This window comes from Colobus angolensis, unplaced genomic scaffold (assembly GCF_000951035.1).
Source record: "Colobus angolensis palliatus isolate OR3802 unplaced genomic scaffold, Cang.pa_1.0 Scaffold355, whole genome shotgun sequence".
Classification (NCBI taxonomy): Eukaryota; Metazoa; Chordata; class Mammalia; order Primates; family Cercopithecidae; genus Colobus; species Colobus angolensis.
Window position 1 is genome coordinate 802,887 of NW_012116877.1, and position 18,114 is coordinate 821,000.

An 18,114-nucleotide genomic window follows, 5' to 3' on the forward strand; every position below is an offset into this window, starting at 1 on the left:
TGCTTCTGGATCCACCCAAGGACCCCGAACTCAGGCCTCCCCTTCCACATGACTTCCACAGGAGTCAGACACATCTTACTTACAGACATGCCGGTGGGATCCAAATTACAGGCATCTCGGGTGTGGTGAATGAACCCCAACTTCTTCCCAGATGGAGTTCCTGGGAGAACCGGCTGTGCCAGTCACACTTCTCCAGGGCAGGGAGTGCAGTTTTGGAGGCTGTCCTGTGAGAAGACAAGGACTCCTAGGGGCATTCAGAGGGCAGGGGTCTCTGGTGAGGGTGTGGTTACTGGAGTGGGGTAGAAGAGGGAGTTAGGGGTGCCCAGTCTTTGGAAGGGCATGGTTATACCTTCCCATGCCCTTCCATGGCTGCCTTGGGCAGATGTGCTGTGTCCCTGAGGCTGAGCTGGGGAGGCCCAGGACCCTGTGAAGGGTGGTCTTCCACAGGAAAAGGGATTGCTCAGCAGGGAATGATCTCTACCCCTGGCTGTGGGTGCAGGAGACGGACATCATGGTTTGGGTCAGGCACCGTCACCTTGTTGGCAAGTCAGGGCATGTTGGCAAGTCACTGTATGCAAATTGTGTTCTCTGTTTCAATTTTCAGCTCTCCCTGTCCCGGACCCTCACAGTCAACAGCCTGGCTGCATTTTCCTATCACCCCAGAGGCGAAGGTCTGGATCCCAGCTCCCTTTTCCTGGCACTGCTGCTGGCTCTGGCCACCAGGGGGAAGCAGAGGAGCACCAACCAACCTGGGGCCCTCCATAGACTCAACATCCAGGGCAGAGCAGAGTGGACTGTCCCTGTCTGCCTCCCTTTGCTCCCAAGGATTCTGGGGACAGGGAGCAAAAGAGGAGGGTGATGAGGAGTGGGGAGGGAAAGGGAGTCAGAGTGGGAGGGAGGGAAGGAGGGGGGCGCCATAGAGCTGGCAGCTGGACCCTCTCTCCATTCCCATCTCTTCCTGCCATTACACTTCCACCTCCGGCTTTTAGTCTGACCCCTGGCAGCCCCTCGTTGCCCACCTGTGGCCTGGCTGCCCACCTGCAGCCCTTCTGTCTCCGAGTGTCCACTTGGTACCTGCCAGGACTGCCCCTTGCCCCTCACTATCCTGCCTTGAACAGATATGATCACTCAACACACACGTAAACACACATGCAAACACATAGAGACAGCACGCACTGTGTGGACTAAGGTGGCAGGCTTTTAATTTCCTCCCCTACATTTTACAATTGCTTTGGTCACAAAGGCTTGTCTAACAGTTTCATTCCACAGCGGAGAGGAAGGGACTTTTCATGTGGCTGCTGACTTGGAATTTGTTTCCAGGACATAAATCTGAGGACACATGGGGTAAAATAGCCCGCTTTCTAAAGAAACCTGGAAACAACTGGGGTAAGACACGTTCTCAGGGTTCCTTACCCCAGCTCTCTACACACCCCAGCCTCACTCTACACGCTGAACCCTGGGCTCCATGGATTCAAAGACATCTTTGCAGCTGTGAGATCTCAGCCACGTGTGGGGTGTGCGGTGGGAGGGGGACAGGCTTCTACACCCCCAGCAGGGTGTGCAGGAAAATCACTCAGGGAGACCAGGGTATCAGTCAGAGTCCCAGCAGGAAAGTCGCTGCACACTCCAATCAGGTCATTTTGGGATAGCTTAGAGGAGAGACTATTTTTACAAAGGTGTGGACTGATGTTTGGAGAGTTCTGTGCAGGGGGCACCGATGGCCCAGGAAGCAAGGTCAACAAGAGAGGGCTATAGCATCACCAGGAAAGACACATTGGTCCCTTTCCTCCCCAGCCTGCCCCAACACCTAGAGGAGAGAGGGACCCAGAAGAGGAGTGAGGAGGGTCCTCACAGCACAGGGGAAGAGGACAGGTGAGCGTTCCATTAAGCAGGCGATGGAAATTTTAAACCTGACTTTGTTACCCAAAAGTGACTCAAAAGTTTGGAGCTTGCCAAATGCGCAGTTTATGGATGGGAAAGGAAAATCACATGTCACCGAGCAGGCAGCATGGGTGGGAGGAAAATCAAACAGTTGGGTGTTTATGCCTCACTGCATTGTTGCTATCTAGTAAACTGGGAAAAGAGGTATCAGTATTACCAGTTCAATTTTCCAGATGAAGAAATTGAATTTGCAGTCCCAGAATTGGTGACGGCTGAACTGGGCCAGAACTCCGCTCCTGCATCAGCTGCCCTGTGGTCCCCACCCTCCCCTTTGCCCCAGAGCTGCTGCTTTGTCACCCTGAGTTCAGTCACAGTCAGTGTGGGCTGCTATAACAAAATGGCACAGACTGGGTGGATTAGAAACAAGAGACATTTATTTCTCACCATTCTGAAGACTGGAAGTCTGAGATTGGGGTGCCAGCATGGTTGGGATCTGGTGAGGGACCTCTTCCAGGCTGCAGACTGCCAGCTTCTCATTATATCCTCACATGGTGGAAAGAGGGTGAGGAACTCTCTGGGGTCCCTTCTGTAAGGGCACTTAAACTCATTCATGAGGGCTGCACCCTTAGGACCTGGTTACCTCCCAAAGGCCCCACCTTCTAATACCATCACCTTGGCAGTTGGGATTTCAACATATGAATTTGTGGAGTAGGGAACACAAACATTCAGTTTTTAACAGCCACATTTGGTAAAAATGGGACTCAATGGGGAGAAAGGTTTTCAGGTCAGGCCCATGTACTGGGCTTACTCCAAGGTCAGAGCCTGAGCTGCACCTCTCCACCCACACTATTCGGGCCCCAGGTGCCCATCCCAGGAAGCTCAGTGGCGAGCTCTCAGTTCCAGGAGGCACAGACTGGAGCTAATGAATTTGGCTGAGGCAGCGGGAGCAGTCAAAGAGCCCTGGGCTTATGTCTAGGCTGCACACTGACTGCTGTGTGACTGCATAAGGCACAGCCCTCTCTGGGCCACCAGTCCCACTAAGCAGCCAAACAATCCCTAGGGTCCCTGCCAGGCGGGAAAACTGATTCCAACTGGTTGTGTCTCCCAGGAGTCTCACGAGATGTTTCACAATGGCCTTCAGGAGTTAACAGCCCCAGGAAATGACATCAGGGTGGGGATGTAAGGAGCAGGGCCAGGAGGCGAGGAGCAGGGCAGAGAGGCTTGGAAACTAGGGGCAGGAGATATTTTGGGGCAGGCGGGTCCCTCACGTCACTGCTGGACAATTGTCCAGGGCAGTCATTGTGCTGGGAGTGGAAAATCCTTTTCTGACTCCATCTGCAAGGGCTGAAAATAGTCCAGAGCTGTGGGTGGAGCCCCCAAGGACAGGGGGTGACTGGCCCTGCCTGGCCCATTGTTTCTGGCTGGGACAGGGCTGAGACTGACACCTGAGCTGGAGCCAACACAGAGGCAAGCCCAGGAATTCCCCCACTGGAGGAGGAGTGGCCAGGCAGAGCCAAGTCCTATCAAAGATGGGGAAAATGAGGCCCAGAGAGGAGCAGTGACTCCCCGAAGTTGCACAGTATATTAGAGCAGAGGAAGATGAGTTTGACTTGGGCTCAGTTCTCACCCCAATCCTTCACCCCCACAAGCACACCTCTCACCCTGTAGACTGGTCACTCCTGGCCAAGCCTCACCCTCCACCTTGCAGGAGGCAGGAGCTCCAGACATGGCACTGTGTGTCTCTGTGTGGTGGCAGTGGGGTCACTTCACTTCTCTGGTCACTTGATGCTGGGGAGAAACACTGCCTCCACCCTAGTCCTCAGAACCGGGGGCCTGGAGGGTCTTGGAAATGCCTGGGAGGTAGCTGTCGCTTGTGCCTTCACTGAGGTGGGGACACTGGAACAGGGGAACAGTCTCCAGGCCCCAGAGTGCAGTCCAGAGAAGGCAGGCAAGTGGCCTCAGGTCACACAGCAAAAACTGCCTGCCCTTGCCCAGCTCCAGACCAGTCCTCTGCTCCTAGATCTCTGGACTCTTAGTGAAGTGAGGGTTGGCTGCAGAGCCCCATGGTGGATACCCCAGTCAGGGAGAAATGGCCACCCTGCTGCCATGGGAGGGTAGGAGCTCTCTAGCCTGAAGTGGCAAGGTCCAGAAGCTTGCTTTAGGGGGGCCTTCTTCCTCCTCTCCATGCTACCCTCCCACAGCTGGGCACCTGGACAAGGTTCTGTAAACAGCACAGGCCCATGGTCCTGAAATCCACCCACTGCCAGGCAGGGCAGAGGTGGCCCCACACATTGCCCCAGGACAGACCTGCTTCCCTCCTCCCACATCCCACGGAGGGGGGTCCCTGGAGACGTACGGCCCACTATTGCTCACTGGCCAGGCACACTGTCCTCTCCTTCAAAACATGTATCCCAAAGTGGTTACTTACTAAGTGATGTCAACTCCAGGAGGGCAGGGCCCAGCTGGTTTGCCTCCGTAGCCCCCAGGCCTGGTGCCAGGCATATAAATGCTGAGCACACACTGGGCACTGTGAGGAGGACTTTGTGTGTAATAATGTACGGAAGCCCCACAGTGCCCTGCGTGGAAGGTAGCATCTCACTTAGAAATGGGAAAACTGAGGTACTGCAAGATTAGGTTACTTGCCCAAGAGACCCCAGCAAGGAAAGTGGGGACAATATTGACACTGAGGTGGTCTGGGTGGAGCATCTGTGTTCTCACATCCTTGCTACACCGCCTCTGTCCTCTTGAATCATGCGAGGGGCCACTTAGAGAACCTCCTGCCCTGCGGGGTTGTGAGCATCGTGGGGCACTAGAAAGGGCATGATTCTGGCCATCAGGTGACCCTGGACTCACTCTGACTCACTCTGATGGCCTGGATAACCTGGAGCAAGTCCTCACTTCTCACGCCCTTCTGTTTCCTCATCTGCTAAATGGGATCATAACGTCTACTTCACAGGGTTTCTGTGAAGCATCCACCATATAACAGAGATGAGAGGGTCCTGCAGGGTGCGTGGAACATGGGTCAATACACGGCTCCCCTCCCCCATGTGCCTGATTCTAAACAGAGCAGCCCAAATCTGCCATGACAAGGGTGGCAGAGAGGTAGCTTTGGTGGCTGGACCTGGAGCAACCATGTGTGGATAACATGCTGTTTAGGGCCTCTTCTAACCTCAGGGGGTGAAAGTGGGGATATCACCTGGGGTTCTCCCATCCCTCCTGGGCCCTGGAACACCTGTCACCCAAGGCAGAGACCATTGTGTGCCAGGGACCCTGCCCTGATGTCATGCAGTTCATTGAGAACAGCTGCTGCAGGCACATCAGCAGATGTTTACTCCCTGACACTCAACTATCTACCCTCCCCTTCCTCCCATGCCTGCCCTGTCCCTGGCCTCAGCTCTATGGCTCCATCCCAGTCACCCTGGGCAGGAAGAGCTGGGCACGTGCCCTTTCACAGTGGCCTTCATGAGTCAACAGCCCAGGAAGTGATGTCAGGTTAGGGAGCTGTGAAGGGGGCAGGGAGTACTGGAGGGTAATAGGAGATATTTTGAGGGCAGGCACGTCCCCCCACGTCACTGCTGGACAATGGTCTGGGGCCAGGAGTGGAAAATTATGGTCTTACTTGGGCTGAAAATAACATGAGGCATCAGGGCAGGAACCTCACCCACAAGGCGAGCGGCCTGGGCACTGAGCAACAAGATAGGACGTGCATACCAAGGGGCCATGCAGTTCACCTGGGTCCCAGAGGTAGGGCTCTGGGCATGTCCCTGGTTCACCCAGGGCCTCCAGTATCCACCCCGACCTGTGCCTGCCACAGGATTAGATGGTGAATAAGCCCCTCCCGTGTCCTTGTGGAGTGGCTCAGGCCTGCAGGAAAGGCTGAAGGGTGGTTTGTAACAGGCAATCACTAAGAAAGCTCAAGAGGGGCCGGGTGCGGTGGTTCATACCTGTAATCCCAGCACTTTGGGAGGCTGAGGCAGGTGGATCACTTGAAGTCAGGAGTTTGAGGCCAGCCTGGCCAACATGGCGAAACCCTGCCTCTAATCCCAACTACTTGGGAAGCTGCATACCTGTAATCCCAACTACTTGGGAAGCTGAGGCAGGAGAATTGCTTGAACCCGGGAGGCAGAGAGTCGCAGTGAGCCAAGACTGCGCCACTGCACTTCCAGCCTGGGTGACAGAAAAAGACTTCGTCTCAAAAAGAAAAAAAAAAAAGCTCAGAAGAACATCGGCTACATTAACAGAAGTATAGAACCTAGAATGTGAGAGGTGAATAGCTCGCACTATTCTGAGCAGGTCACCCACGTGGCACAGTGCAATCATTTGGGTCATAGTCTGTGGCAGAGTGGGAAGGGTGGAGAGGTCAGAGGAGGCAGGCAGAGTGGGCCCACAGAGTGAGGGCTCTCCCAGAGGGAGAGGAGTGAGTCCCTGTCCTTGAGATCAAGAATGAGGCCTGTCAGCTTTGCCGTGTCCCTTTCCAAAGGCTAGGGCAGGGCCCTGTCCAGCTGAGCTCCACACATCAGCCCCGAGTGGTCCTGGCTAGACCCAGAACCTATCATAGGTGAAACCCATCTCCCCAAGCTAAGTCCTGACCCAGCCTGAGCAACACCTTGCCATTCTGGGATTTTCCCAGAAGGCAGAGGATGGACAGGAGGAGGAGTGAGTCTCTTTCATATTTACCCACAATGCAAAAGAAGCCTTAGGGTCAGGGCAAGGAGGGAGCCCTAACTTGGCCTCTTTGTGAGCCAGCCCCAACCCTGCCTTGAGCCTGGAGCCAGCTGTCCAGCCTGCTTATGGCTCCTGCCCACCCTGCCCTCTTGCCCCATGTCTTTGCCTGGGATGCATCCTGCATGTGGATTTTCTTCTGGTGAGCTGCTTTTCTCAGAAGCTACAGCTCAGGAGTCTCCCACTCCAGGAACCCTTCCCTGACCCCCTGGCTCACAGCCCCATCCACTTGGCATTATCCAGTGGTGTGCTAGAGTGACTTGTACCTGCTTCCAAGAACCAATTGTTAAATTTTCAGGAATTTTACAAGGAAGCTGACATCATGTTTATAGTTTGAATTCGGCCATAAGAGCTTTTGCATCATGAAACTGGGCAGTTCTACAAAGAAGGGGTTCCCAGTTAAATCAGAGCTCCAGTTAAATGGTTTAACATTTACCAGCACATGACTGGCCATCACCTAAACTGGGAAATCTCAAGGACTGGGACTGCACCTGACTTCTCTCTGTGCTCAGCACAGTCAGGCACAGAAGCCAACTGGCTTTAAAGTGGGGAATGACCTGGGGTCTAGAGAGAGGATCCCTGAAAGGAGACTACTCCTGAGACAGCTAGTAAGAAGGCAGGTGGCAGAAGGGAATGGGTTGGAGAAAGGACCCTTGCGTGGCTGGTGAAAGCTTCCCCACCATATCCTCATCCCCCAAGCACACAATAAGGCACAGCTTAGCAGGCCACACAACCTTTAGTATAAGTTACAGCCTCACACTGGCTCCCAGCCCATGGGAGCCTCCAGATGGGTCTATGACATTAGTCCCCAGATGTTCATCTCTTGGGCTGGGGGTACTCCTCAGAGCTGAGTCCACTGTGGCACCCAGTCCATTCCAGACCACTGTGCAAACTCAGCCCTCATTACTTACCAGGGTTTTCTGGCCAATCTGTGACTTGGCTGCCACCCCAGGTAGCTCAGCTACAGACTCTGGTATGTGACCTTGGTAAGCCACCTTCCTCTCTGGGCCTGTTTCTCCATTTGACTTGATTAGGCTGGACTCCAACCTAGGTACCTTGGCAGTACAGCCAGCTACTTGCATGAGAGTCAGGCCAGGGGTGTCACTGACCTTAACTCTCGCCTTTCTTGAAACTTAATTCCCCCAATTCATACACACAAACGGTGACTAGGGGTTATGGGAACAGTTGACTCTGGACCACAGAGCGAATATCCTGAGCCCCTGTCAAATGACGGAGCATGGGGTCATGGCTTCCTTGGTCATCCAGCATGAGTCACTGATGGTCCATATCTGGGGAGACCGTACAATCTGCACAAGTCCTGGTCCCCTGCAGCTTCCCAATATAAACCTGCGCAGGCCGAAGTGTTCTGCCCCTACAGCCTAATGTCTTTAGTGTTCTCGCTACCAGCCGGCGTGGACTCTGTCCGCCTAGAGTCCTCACTGCTGCCCAACACATCTTCTATTCTCTGCATGTCAGTTCTGTCGGATCTGCGCAGGCCCAGCCTGCGGCGAGCCGGGGTGGCAGGGCTGGGGTCAGTGGGTGGCTTGGCATCTCGGGCAAAACGTACGAGCCTCTGCCCAGCGAGGAAGTAGAGCACGGGGTCAAGGCAACTGTTAGCACTGGCCAGCGGCCGGGTGACCTTGTAGGCCATGTTGATGGCATTGAGGGTGTGGCAGCTGAGGTCCAGAGAGCGGAAGGAGTAGTAGAGGGTGCGGGTGACATGGAAGGGCAGGAAGCAGAGGGCGAAGACAGCCAGCACTAAGGCGATGGTGCGCACGGACTTGCGCTTGGCCCTAGGCAGGCCGCCCGAGGTCCCGTAGGCCGGCTTTAGCAACCGCCGAGCCATGAGCATGTAACAGACGAGGATGATGGCAAAGGGCACCGCGAAGAGCAGGCCCAGCATGACTGAGCTGTAGGCCACAAAGCGGCTGAAGAGATCGGGCGCCGATGTGTCGTGGCAGGTCACGCGGCCCCCACGTGTGCTGGTGGTGACAAAGTAGAGCACAGGGGCCTGGCAGGCCAGCACCAACACCCACACGGCCCCGGCCACCCGGCGAGCGTAGCGGGCCCGACCCCAGCGCAGGGAGCGCAGAGGGCATAAGACGCCCAGACACCGGTGCACGCTGATGCAGGTGAGGAAGAGGATGCTGCAGTAAAGATTGGTGTAGAAGAGGAAGCGCACCAGCTTGCAGAGCACGGTGCTGAAGGGCCAGTGGTCGCCGCGGGCGTAGTAATAGACCAGCAGCGGCAGGGAGGCCGCATATAGTGCATCAGACACAGCCAGGTGGAACATGTATATGGTGGACGCATTCCAGGTCTTGAGGCGGCACAAGAAGATGTAGAGCGCCACGGCGTTCAGACACAGCCCAAGCACGCACACCACGCTGTAGGACACAGGCAGCAGCACGTACTTGAAATCCTCATTGAAGCGGCACCTGTAGCCCAGCTCATCCCCATCCCAGGTGCCATTGATGGTGCCATTCCAGGGGCCCAGGTCTGCCGCCATCGCCCTGCAGGGAAGGGAGGGGTGATGCCATCAGAGCTGTGGCTGGAGCGCCCCTAGGGGACCTGACACAGCCACCTGACCAGGGCTTTCATTGCCATCTGACTTGGATCTGGACCTGGAACCTCCAAGCTTTGGAACCTTGAGAATGCATGAGATCCATGAATATCAGGATCACACAATTGTCAAACTTGAGAACAGGGGTAGACAAACTATAGTACAAAAGCCAGATCCAGTCTGCTTTTGTAAATTCAGCTTTATTGGAACACAACCGTACCCATCTGTTTACAAAGAGTTGAGTAGTTGTGATAAAGACCATATGGCCTGTGAAGTCTAAAATATTCACTATCTGACCTTTAAAAAAAGTTAGCTCAAGCTGGGTGCAGTGGCTCATGCCTATAATCGTAGCTACTCGGGAGGCCAAGGCAGAAACCAGGTGCTTAAGCCCAGCCTAGGCAACAAAGTGAGACCCCATCTCTACAAAATTTGTTTTAAAAATTAGCCAGGCATGCTGGCACGCACCTGTAGTCCCAGCTACTTGGCAGGCTGAGGTGGGAGGATCATTGGAGCCCAGGAGGTTGAGGCTGCAGTGAGATGTGACCATACCACTGCACTCCAGCCTGGGTCATATAGCAAGATCCCATCTCTGGGAGAGGGGAGGGCGGGGGCGGGGGGATAGTTTTCTTATCCTTCTCTAGAACCTCAGGATCAGAGTTTTAGATCTAGGATTCTGAGCCCTAGAATCTGAGGATCTGGGGGTGCCAGAGCAGGTAATTTTGAGTTCATGGGAAGGGGCCTTTAAGGCTGGCTGACCCTGCTTCACACCCAATGCCTACTGCTTGCAGAGGCATTTCTGGCCAGTAGGCATCCAACAGCCCCCTGCAGGCATTACAGAGTTCTCTCCAGCTTGTTTTCCCACTCTCTGGGAGGCTCTGGGCGCACGCCTAGTGTTCTGGTATTTGAGGAAGTATTTCCAAGGATCTCCCTCTTCAGTTATTCCTTCACTTTTTCATCTTCCTCTATTCTGGCAATTTCCGTATCTATCAACAGCCCCTGAGCCTGTGAGGCTACCAGGGAATCCCCCTGAAGTAACCCCCCCGAAGAGTCTAGGGAAATCTGGGGTGGAGATGGGGATAGGGGGTCAAAGGGTCTTCTTCTGTGTGGTAAATGCGGCTTCTTCTATGCCTATCCAGTTTCTCTTTGCATACCATCAGTATCCCCCCAAACCTTGTCTCCACTGAGCATATAACACACCCATGGGTACTGACCATCCAACAGACAGTGAGTGCCTAGGAAGCAGCTTGTCCCCTCCCTCTCCTCCTCACCCCTACCCAAGTGACCAGTTAAGAGCTCTCTCGCAGCTGGGAGGTAGGGGACAGACATCCCGGCCTGGAAGACAAAGACATGCCTAACATCCCAGGAGGCAGGTTGGAAATCATAGCAGGAGTCCTGGGTGGGCAAGTTTGAGAAAAACACAAAGAAGCACTTTCTAGCAGTGTGAAGGGGAAGGAAGAGCTAACATTTTTCAAACCCTACTACTAAGCCTGCTTTATAAAAGTTATTCACTTAGACCAGGCGTGGTGGCTTACACCTGTAATCCCAGCACTTTGGGAGGCTGAGGCGGGCGGATCACTTGAAGCCAGGAGTTCAAGACCAGCCTGGCCGCCATGGAGAAACCCTGTCGCTACTAAAAATATACACACACAAAATTAGCCAGGTGTGGTGGCAGGCGCCTGTAGTCCCAGCTACTCGGGAGGCTGAGGTGGGTGGATCACCTGGGTCCAGGAGGCGGAGGTTGCAGTGAGCCAGAATCACTCCACTGTACTCCAGCCTGGGCGACACAGCAAGACTCTGTCTCAGAAAAAAAAAAAAAAAGTTACTTCACTTTATCCTTATGATGTGTTCTGGGGGCCAATCACCATCCCCAGTTCTCCAATCAAGAAGCTAAGACACAGATCATGTAAGTTATTTGGTCAAGGTCATGCCACTGGGGATGGGTTGCAATTCCTGTCCAGGTCCAGTCCCTGGAAGTGGCTGTAGGACGGTGGTAGTGAATGCATCACTGGTTATGGGAGTATGCAAGTGACTCTCCAGCAGAGGATGCAGAAAGGCTTGTGCCTGTGTCGGGGTATGTCTGGGAGGATGGAAAGGACAGATGAGATGTGAGTCCTCTTCATCCTGAGAATCTGGGGCCATATAATTCCCTTCATTTTTATTTTATTTATTTATTTTTAATTTTTAATTTTTAGATGGAGTCCCCCTTTTTCACTAAGGCTGGAGTACAATGGCCTGATCTTGGCTCACTGCAACCTCTGCCTCCCAGGTTCAAGTGATTCTCCTGTCTCAGCCTCTCGAGTAGCTGGAGTTACAGGCACACGCTACCACGCCTGGCTAATTTTTGTATTTTTAGTAGAGATGGGGTTTTATCATGTTGGCCAGGCTACTCTCGAACTCCTGACCTCAAGTGATCTTCCTGCCTTGGTTTCTCAAAGTGCTGGGATTACAGGTGTGAGCCATTGTGCCCGGACTAATTCCCTTCATTTTAGATCCTGGAGTCCTGAGGGACTGGGGGACTCTGCAGGGCCTGCAACATCCACTCCCATAGACCCTGAGCTACTTTTCCAGCCCTGGCTTCTCAGAGGTAGTTCAAGGCCCAGGAGGTTGAGATCAGGGGTTCTGAGGGGTGTAGAGATCCTTCAATTTCCCTTCTTTTTTTCTTTCTTTTGTTTTTTTCTTTTTGAGACAGATTTTCACTCCATTGCCCAGGCTGGAATGCAGTGGCATGATCTCAGCTTCCTGCAACCTCTGTCTCCTGGGTTCAAGCAATTCTCATGTCTCAGCCTCCCAAGTAGCTGGGATTACAGGTGTGTGCCACCATGCCTAGCTAATGTTTTTGTATTTTTTAGTAGAGATGGGGTTTCACCTTGTTGCCCAGGCTGATCTCGAACTCCTGACCTCAAGTGATCCACCCACCTCAGCCTCCCAAAGTACTGGGATTACAGGTGTGGGCAATGGCGCCCGGCCAGTTTCCCTTCTTCCACCAAGACTCCCAGATCTTCTCTGTCTCCTATTGTCAGCAAATGTGCACTCAGAAGCAAGTGGGCCTGCACCCTTGTTCCCCCTGCCATGGACATGGATGGCTCCCCAGGAGCCAGGGCAAAACCAGGGCGACAAGGCCAGGAGAAGCTTATGTGGTGCCAAGTTAAGAAGAAACAGGTAGAGGCTGGGGCTCTGGCAGGTCAAGTGGCTGAGACCCATCTTACCCAGGGTCAGGACAGTTCCTGCTGCCAACTTAGTTCCAGGCTCTACCTCTTGTTGCTGGAACCACTGTACTGGCCTCCCTCCTCCAGGCCCAGTCCCACGCACCCACCCACCAAAATCCAGAGTGGCCTTTGTCAAATAAAGCATTCCTCTATTTGGAATCCTCCTGCCGCTCCTACCCTCTCTCAGGAGAAAGCCCAGACCTCAAGTCTGGTACCTGAGGTTTTCATAACTGAGCTTCTGCCAACCTCACTTCCCCCAACCCCTGTGACCTGCAGTTTCCTGGATGTGCCTAACACTCTCCCCTCCCAGCCTTAGTTGCTGCTGCTCCTTCTACCTGGAATTCATTCGTGGCCCTCATCTCCACCTGTTGAACTCAGGGCTCTTTATCCCTCAGTGCAGAGAACCCAGTGATTAAGAACCTGGGCGCTGGAGCCAGACTGCTTCTGCTTCCTCAGCTGTAAAATGGGACATTTACTAGAATCTCCACCACAGGACTGCTGTGAGGGTCGAGTCATTTGTGTGAAATGTCTGGAATAGAGCCTGGCACACAATAGGCACACGGTGGTGTTATGAGTGCCAAGATTCAGCTAGTGGTGGCCTTTTCCAGAAACCTTTGGCCACAGTGGAGGTGGGACTGGAGGTCCTGACTGGAGGCTGTGGAAGTGAGTGTGGTGGGCCAGGGGAGTGACACTGAAACCCAAGAAGGGGAAGGCCTTGGGCCCTCTAAGGGGAGGGACCCTGCGAGGGGAGAGATGTTTGGGAGGGAGGCTCTGGAGACTGTTCCCTGATGGAGGAATGGTGGGGAAGAGGAATTCAGTGTCAGCCATGGCAAGCGTGGGGATGGGCACAGCCTGGGTCCATCAGGTCTGGAGCTTTGGAAGGCCAGCTGAGAGTCACTGACTCACAGAAGCTGCAGGAGGAGCAAGGAGAGGCCCCTGTGTGAGACTGAGGAGCTATGAAGGGGCCACATTCCCTCCCAGGACAGAGCCCCACCTGGGTCTCAGTAAGCCAAGGTTCGAGTCTAGCTCTGCCACAAAACATCAGGTGACATCAAGCATTTCCTTCCCTCCCAAGTATCAGACACTAGTCAAATCCCCCAGCCTTGAGAACTGCAGCCCCAAAATGTCCCCGGGAGGTCCTCTGCCCCACCTGGACAGGGAGGGGGCTTCCTCCATGATCTAGACACACACGCCCAGTCTCGCCTTCACGCCATCGCTCTGTTCCTGCCCCAGAGATGAGGTCTGACCTCCCTTCACAGTCAACATAAACATCTCATCACCCTGCATGAAGAGTTTCCTGCTAATCCGTAACGGTGGAATCTCTGACACTGAAATGAGGGGTGGAGACTTCCCTGTCTCCCTTAAACTAAGGGAGCTGACCCTTCCACCTGTTTTAAGACATCCTGGCCCCCACCCTCCCAAGCCAGCTGGGGACTCCATCACCATGGCCCTGGGCCAGACTCACCCCACCCGCCCTCTGGTTCTGCAGGCTGGCTCACCAATCTGTGAGTACATCTTTCCTAGCCCTGCCTTAGAGGGACAGCCAACTTCCCAGCCCCCTCCCTTAAGTCTCCCTCTGTCTCTCCTGATCCTGATGTCCCTGGGACTGATGCCCCTGGGAGCCCCAGGCTCCACCTGACTATCCAACGCTCACCAACCCTGTTGCGCCCCGGTCTGGCTGGCCCTGCCCCAAGGAACTCCCAGTCTGGAGGGGAGATGTAAGCCTTGTAAGGACCCTTCCAGGCTCCCTTGCCTGTGTTCATTCTGTTCTTTCTCACTGGAAAGCCTTCCCTGAACCCACCCACACTGCACTCCATCGTACGTCCCAAAGGATCTTCTAATCTCTGAAGCTCTCCCTTCCATCACCCCTTAGGATGTTTCTCAGCCAGTTGGTAATTTGTCCTTCCATCCTGTACCCCAACACATTTCAGGTGCTCTTTGAAGGCTGGGTCCATCTGATGCTTTTCTCTGTCCCTATCATCCAGCAGGAGGCCCGACCACAGGAGGATTACAGGAACGAGAGAATGAATGAATGAATGAATGAATGAATCAAGCACAAGAGGCTATGGGGGCCCAGAGGAGGCACACACAGGCACAAGCCCTCTGCAGCCTCTGCACACTCTTATAAACAGGGAGTTCACTACCTCCCTCCTGCAGCTACTTCCACTGTGGGGTGCACCTGAATAGGATTTGCAGCCCATCTCCAGTGGAGTAACCTTGATCAAATTACTTACAAATTACTTGCTTCTCTGAGGGCCTCTCAAGGACAAGAATGCTTAAAGGTTTCTTAGCTGCTGACCCTAAGTAACCAGGGGACAACCCAGCCCCTCTAGGGGTCCTGGCCCACCTAGAACCTGCTTATGTCCGTAGGCTGTCTCTCCTTCAACTGCCACAGGAGCCCAGGAGACTCTGCCTTTCTCTGGACAGGTTAGGGAAGTGCCAGCGGGAGGGGATCGGACATGGGCGCTCTGGAGATGGGTTGGCTGTCTGAGACCTGCCACAGGTTTTTATCTGGCTCGGAACCTGGGTCAGTCTGATTAGGATTCTCCACCCACCCTGCTTTGTAGGGGCCAGACCTGGGCTGAGCAGCTTTCACACAGCATTGTCATCCCCCATCCCCACCCCTTGGTAGATATTGCCATAGAGGTTAAGCTATTTGTACAAGGTCACACTGCCAGGCATTGGAAAAATTAGACTTGACACCTAAAGCTATCTGACTTCAAAGCCTGAATTCATCACAGCCTGGGATGAGGGAGCAGAGCAGGGCACCTGCCTTCGGATCCCCTTGATCTAAGCCAGTTCAGGGCAGACACAGGCACAACAGCACGTGCACCCGCCCTCACCTCCCAGCCAGCGCACCCGCCCCCACACACACGTACCTGACCAGCCCCCGCTGTCCAGGTCAGGATGCTTAGCGCCTGCTTGGGTTCCTCACTCCTGAATGCACCCGCCTGGACTGGGCTGCAGGGAACTCTGCGGGAAACAGGAAAAACAGGTCCCCAGGCCTGGGGCCACGCCTAGCCTCCAGCATTTTTCTGGGCAGGCAGTGCTGCTGCTGCAAGGGGCTCCTGCAGACAGAGGGAGGTAGAGAAAGCGTGGTCTCAGGGTCATGGAAACCCAGCCAGGCCAATCCCCGCCACGGCCACCTCCTCTGTGGTAACCTTAACCAGAAGGAGGCAGAGAGGTGGCCTGGTGTTTGTCCTGGTCTGAGTGCCCTCTGTACACCCAAACCGCAGCTCATGTGTTCCAGGAATGGGTTATTCACAGCCCCTTTCCCCAGGCTGCCTTTCACAGAGTGGTGGCCCTGCCTGGAGGAAGGTCTCCCCCATGTCCTATACAGTTAAGCCAAGCCTCCAAGCCTCCAGTGTCCCTTCCCTTGGTCCTGGTTCTGTGCTTTGGCCCCATAGCAGGAAAAGTCAATACCCTCTTTGCCCAGGGTGCATTGTATTATCCTTCTGCCAACACACTTTTGCCTAAGCTAGGTCTCTTTCTAGAGACTCCCTTCCTCCCCACTCCTACCTCTAAGCATTCCTCCATAGGTGTTACAAACACACATATGCCACACCTGAACATACACTGGCACAGACACACCAAGACACATGGATACACAAAGGCATGCAGAGTCACACTCAGGTGTACATGCAGTGGACACATACGGATGTGTGCGCGCACACACACACACACACACACACACACAGAGTCTAGACCATTAGGGCCTAAAACTGCATTTAGAAATCTCCTGTGCCAAACCCTGTTTCACAGAGGAGGAAACAGGCCCAAGCCTCACAGTAAGTCAGGGACAGAACCAAGACTAGAGCCCAGCCCTCCCGAATTCTGGCTGTGGTTTTTGTCTCACCTTGGAGCCCCTTGTGTACACCAAGCACAGGGTTTCAGGGAGGGGACAGTTGCCTGGTGGAGGGGACCCTCTGTGTGGGCAGGTCTCACCCTCCACCAGCACCTCAGATACCTCAAAGGAGAAATAGAACATGCAACTCCTGAGTTTTTCTTTTTCCATCTTCATTTCCCTAGGATGGAGGAGTGGGCCTGTGACAGCTGAGCCCAGGTCCCCAAGCTGGAAGTGCAGTACAAGGGTGGGGGGATGTGGGAGAGGAGATAGGGGCACTGCAAGAATAACTTGGGGATAGGGCGGGGGTGTGCATGGGAAGTGCCTCTGGGCCACTGCTTACTGAGTGCACCTTGCCCGGTGGTCTCAGACTGACAAGGCCGGTGGGCTGGTAGCTCCCCGCTAACCTACTCTAGAGACGATGACAAGGTGAGGGAATGTCAACCTTTTCACCCTGCTGCACCCAGGTGCACACCCTGTCTCCTCCTCCTTAGAAAATGCCTTGACTCAACAGGCTAAAGTAGAGAATATCACTTTCTCCAAGTGGTTCTCATTTCTGAGAAGGGCCCCCACCATCTTTCCAGGTTTCAAACCTCTGATACAGCCTGGAAAACCTCCCTCTTCTCCACCCTGCTAGTAGCCCACCACTCACCAAGTCCTGTTAGTTCAACCAGTGAAATTCCTCGGACATGCACCACATGGTCCCCACACTGCAGCCTGAGGCCTGTTTTTCCGCAGTCCACAGCACCAGCCTCCTCACTGGCCTCTGTGCCTCCACCCCTGCCCTGTCTGTCCACCTTTCACACTGCGGTCATGTGGTTTCCTAAAACACAAATCCAACCACGTATTGTTGAATCATGTTCGTGGCTCCCTAGTGCCTTCAGGCGACTGTCCCAGCTCCTCAACCTAGCACTCAGGCCCTGGCTGATCTGGTCCCCGCCATTGCTCCAGAAAACCCATCCTCTCTGCCCTTGCCCTCATATTCCTGTCTCAGGCACAACAAAAGCAGTCCCATGGTCATATTGTTGCTCAGAGACAGCCTCCCTTATCATCTGACACCTATATCATCCCAAGAGTTTAGTGCTGTCCCTGTGCCAAGTTCTGTGTTAGGTGACTTCATATACCTCTTCTCGTTGAATCCTGAGAGACTCAGAGAGGCTAAATAACCTCACAGCTCACAAAGCTAGCAAACGGCATAGCCATTCTGGGCTGTCTGACTTCAGAGGCTGTGCCCCTGACCACTACCTCCCACCCTGCAAGGCCCAGGCCCTCTCCCAGGAAGCTGCCTGACCATCCCTTTTTGGCCCCACAGCTTTCTGCCTGTCTGCTCAGTTCTCTGCCAGAGGAGTGGCAGGGCCCCGGATTTACTCTTTTCAGTACTTCCTTAGTGTGAGGAGGTCATGGTGGTAATTGCATCCATCTCACAGGTAGAAAAACTAAGGCCAGACATACTGCCCAAGGTAATTTATAGATTCAATGCCATCCCCATCAAGCTGCCAATGACTTTCTTCACAGAAGTGGAAAAAACTACTTTAAAGTTCATATGGAACCAAAAAAGAGCCTGCATTGCCAAGACAATCCTAAGCCAAAAGAACAAAGCTGGAGGCATCACACTACCTGACTTCAAACTATACTACAAAGCTACAGTAACCAAAACAGCATGGTACTGATACCAAAACAGAGATATAGACCGATAGAACAGAATAGAGCCCTCAGAAATAATACCACACATCTACAACCATGTGATCTTTGACAAACCTGACAAAAACAAGAAATGGAGAAAGGACTCCCTATTTAATAAATGGGACTGGGAAAACTGGCTAGCCATATGTAGAAAGCTGAAACTGGATCCCTTCCTTACACCTTATACAAAAATTAATTCAAGATGGATTAAAGACTTA

The 18,114-nt window shown here is 53.8% G+C and overlaps 1 protein-coding gene across 3 annotated transcripts in view; it reads right to left on the reverse strand.

Moving 5' to 3' along the window:
- Window positions 1-7,320: 7,320 nt before the first annotated feature.
- The window catches only part of P2RY2 (purinergic receptor P2Y, G-protein coupled, 2), a 19,826-nt gene continuing 9,032 nt past the window's right edge, over window positions 7,321-18,114 (reverse strand). For 2 of the 3 annotated variants that reach the window (XM_011953044.1, XM_011953043.1), the window contains exons 2-3: window positions 15,249-15,437; window positions 7,321-9,113 (exon numbers count right to left, since the gene is read on the reverse strand). In XM_011953044.1, the coding sequence (XP_011808434.1) occupies window positions 7,976-9,109 (1,134 nt within the window). In that variant the 5' untranslated portion in view covers window positions 9,110-9,113; window positions 15,249-15,437 and the 3' untranslated portion in view covers window positions 7,321-7,975. Of the gene's footprint in view, window positions 9,248-15,248; window positions 15,438-18,114 lie in introns of all 3 variants that reach the window. The other variant, XM_011953045.1, reaches the window with a different exon arrangement.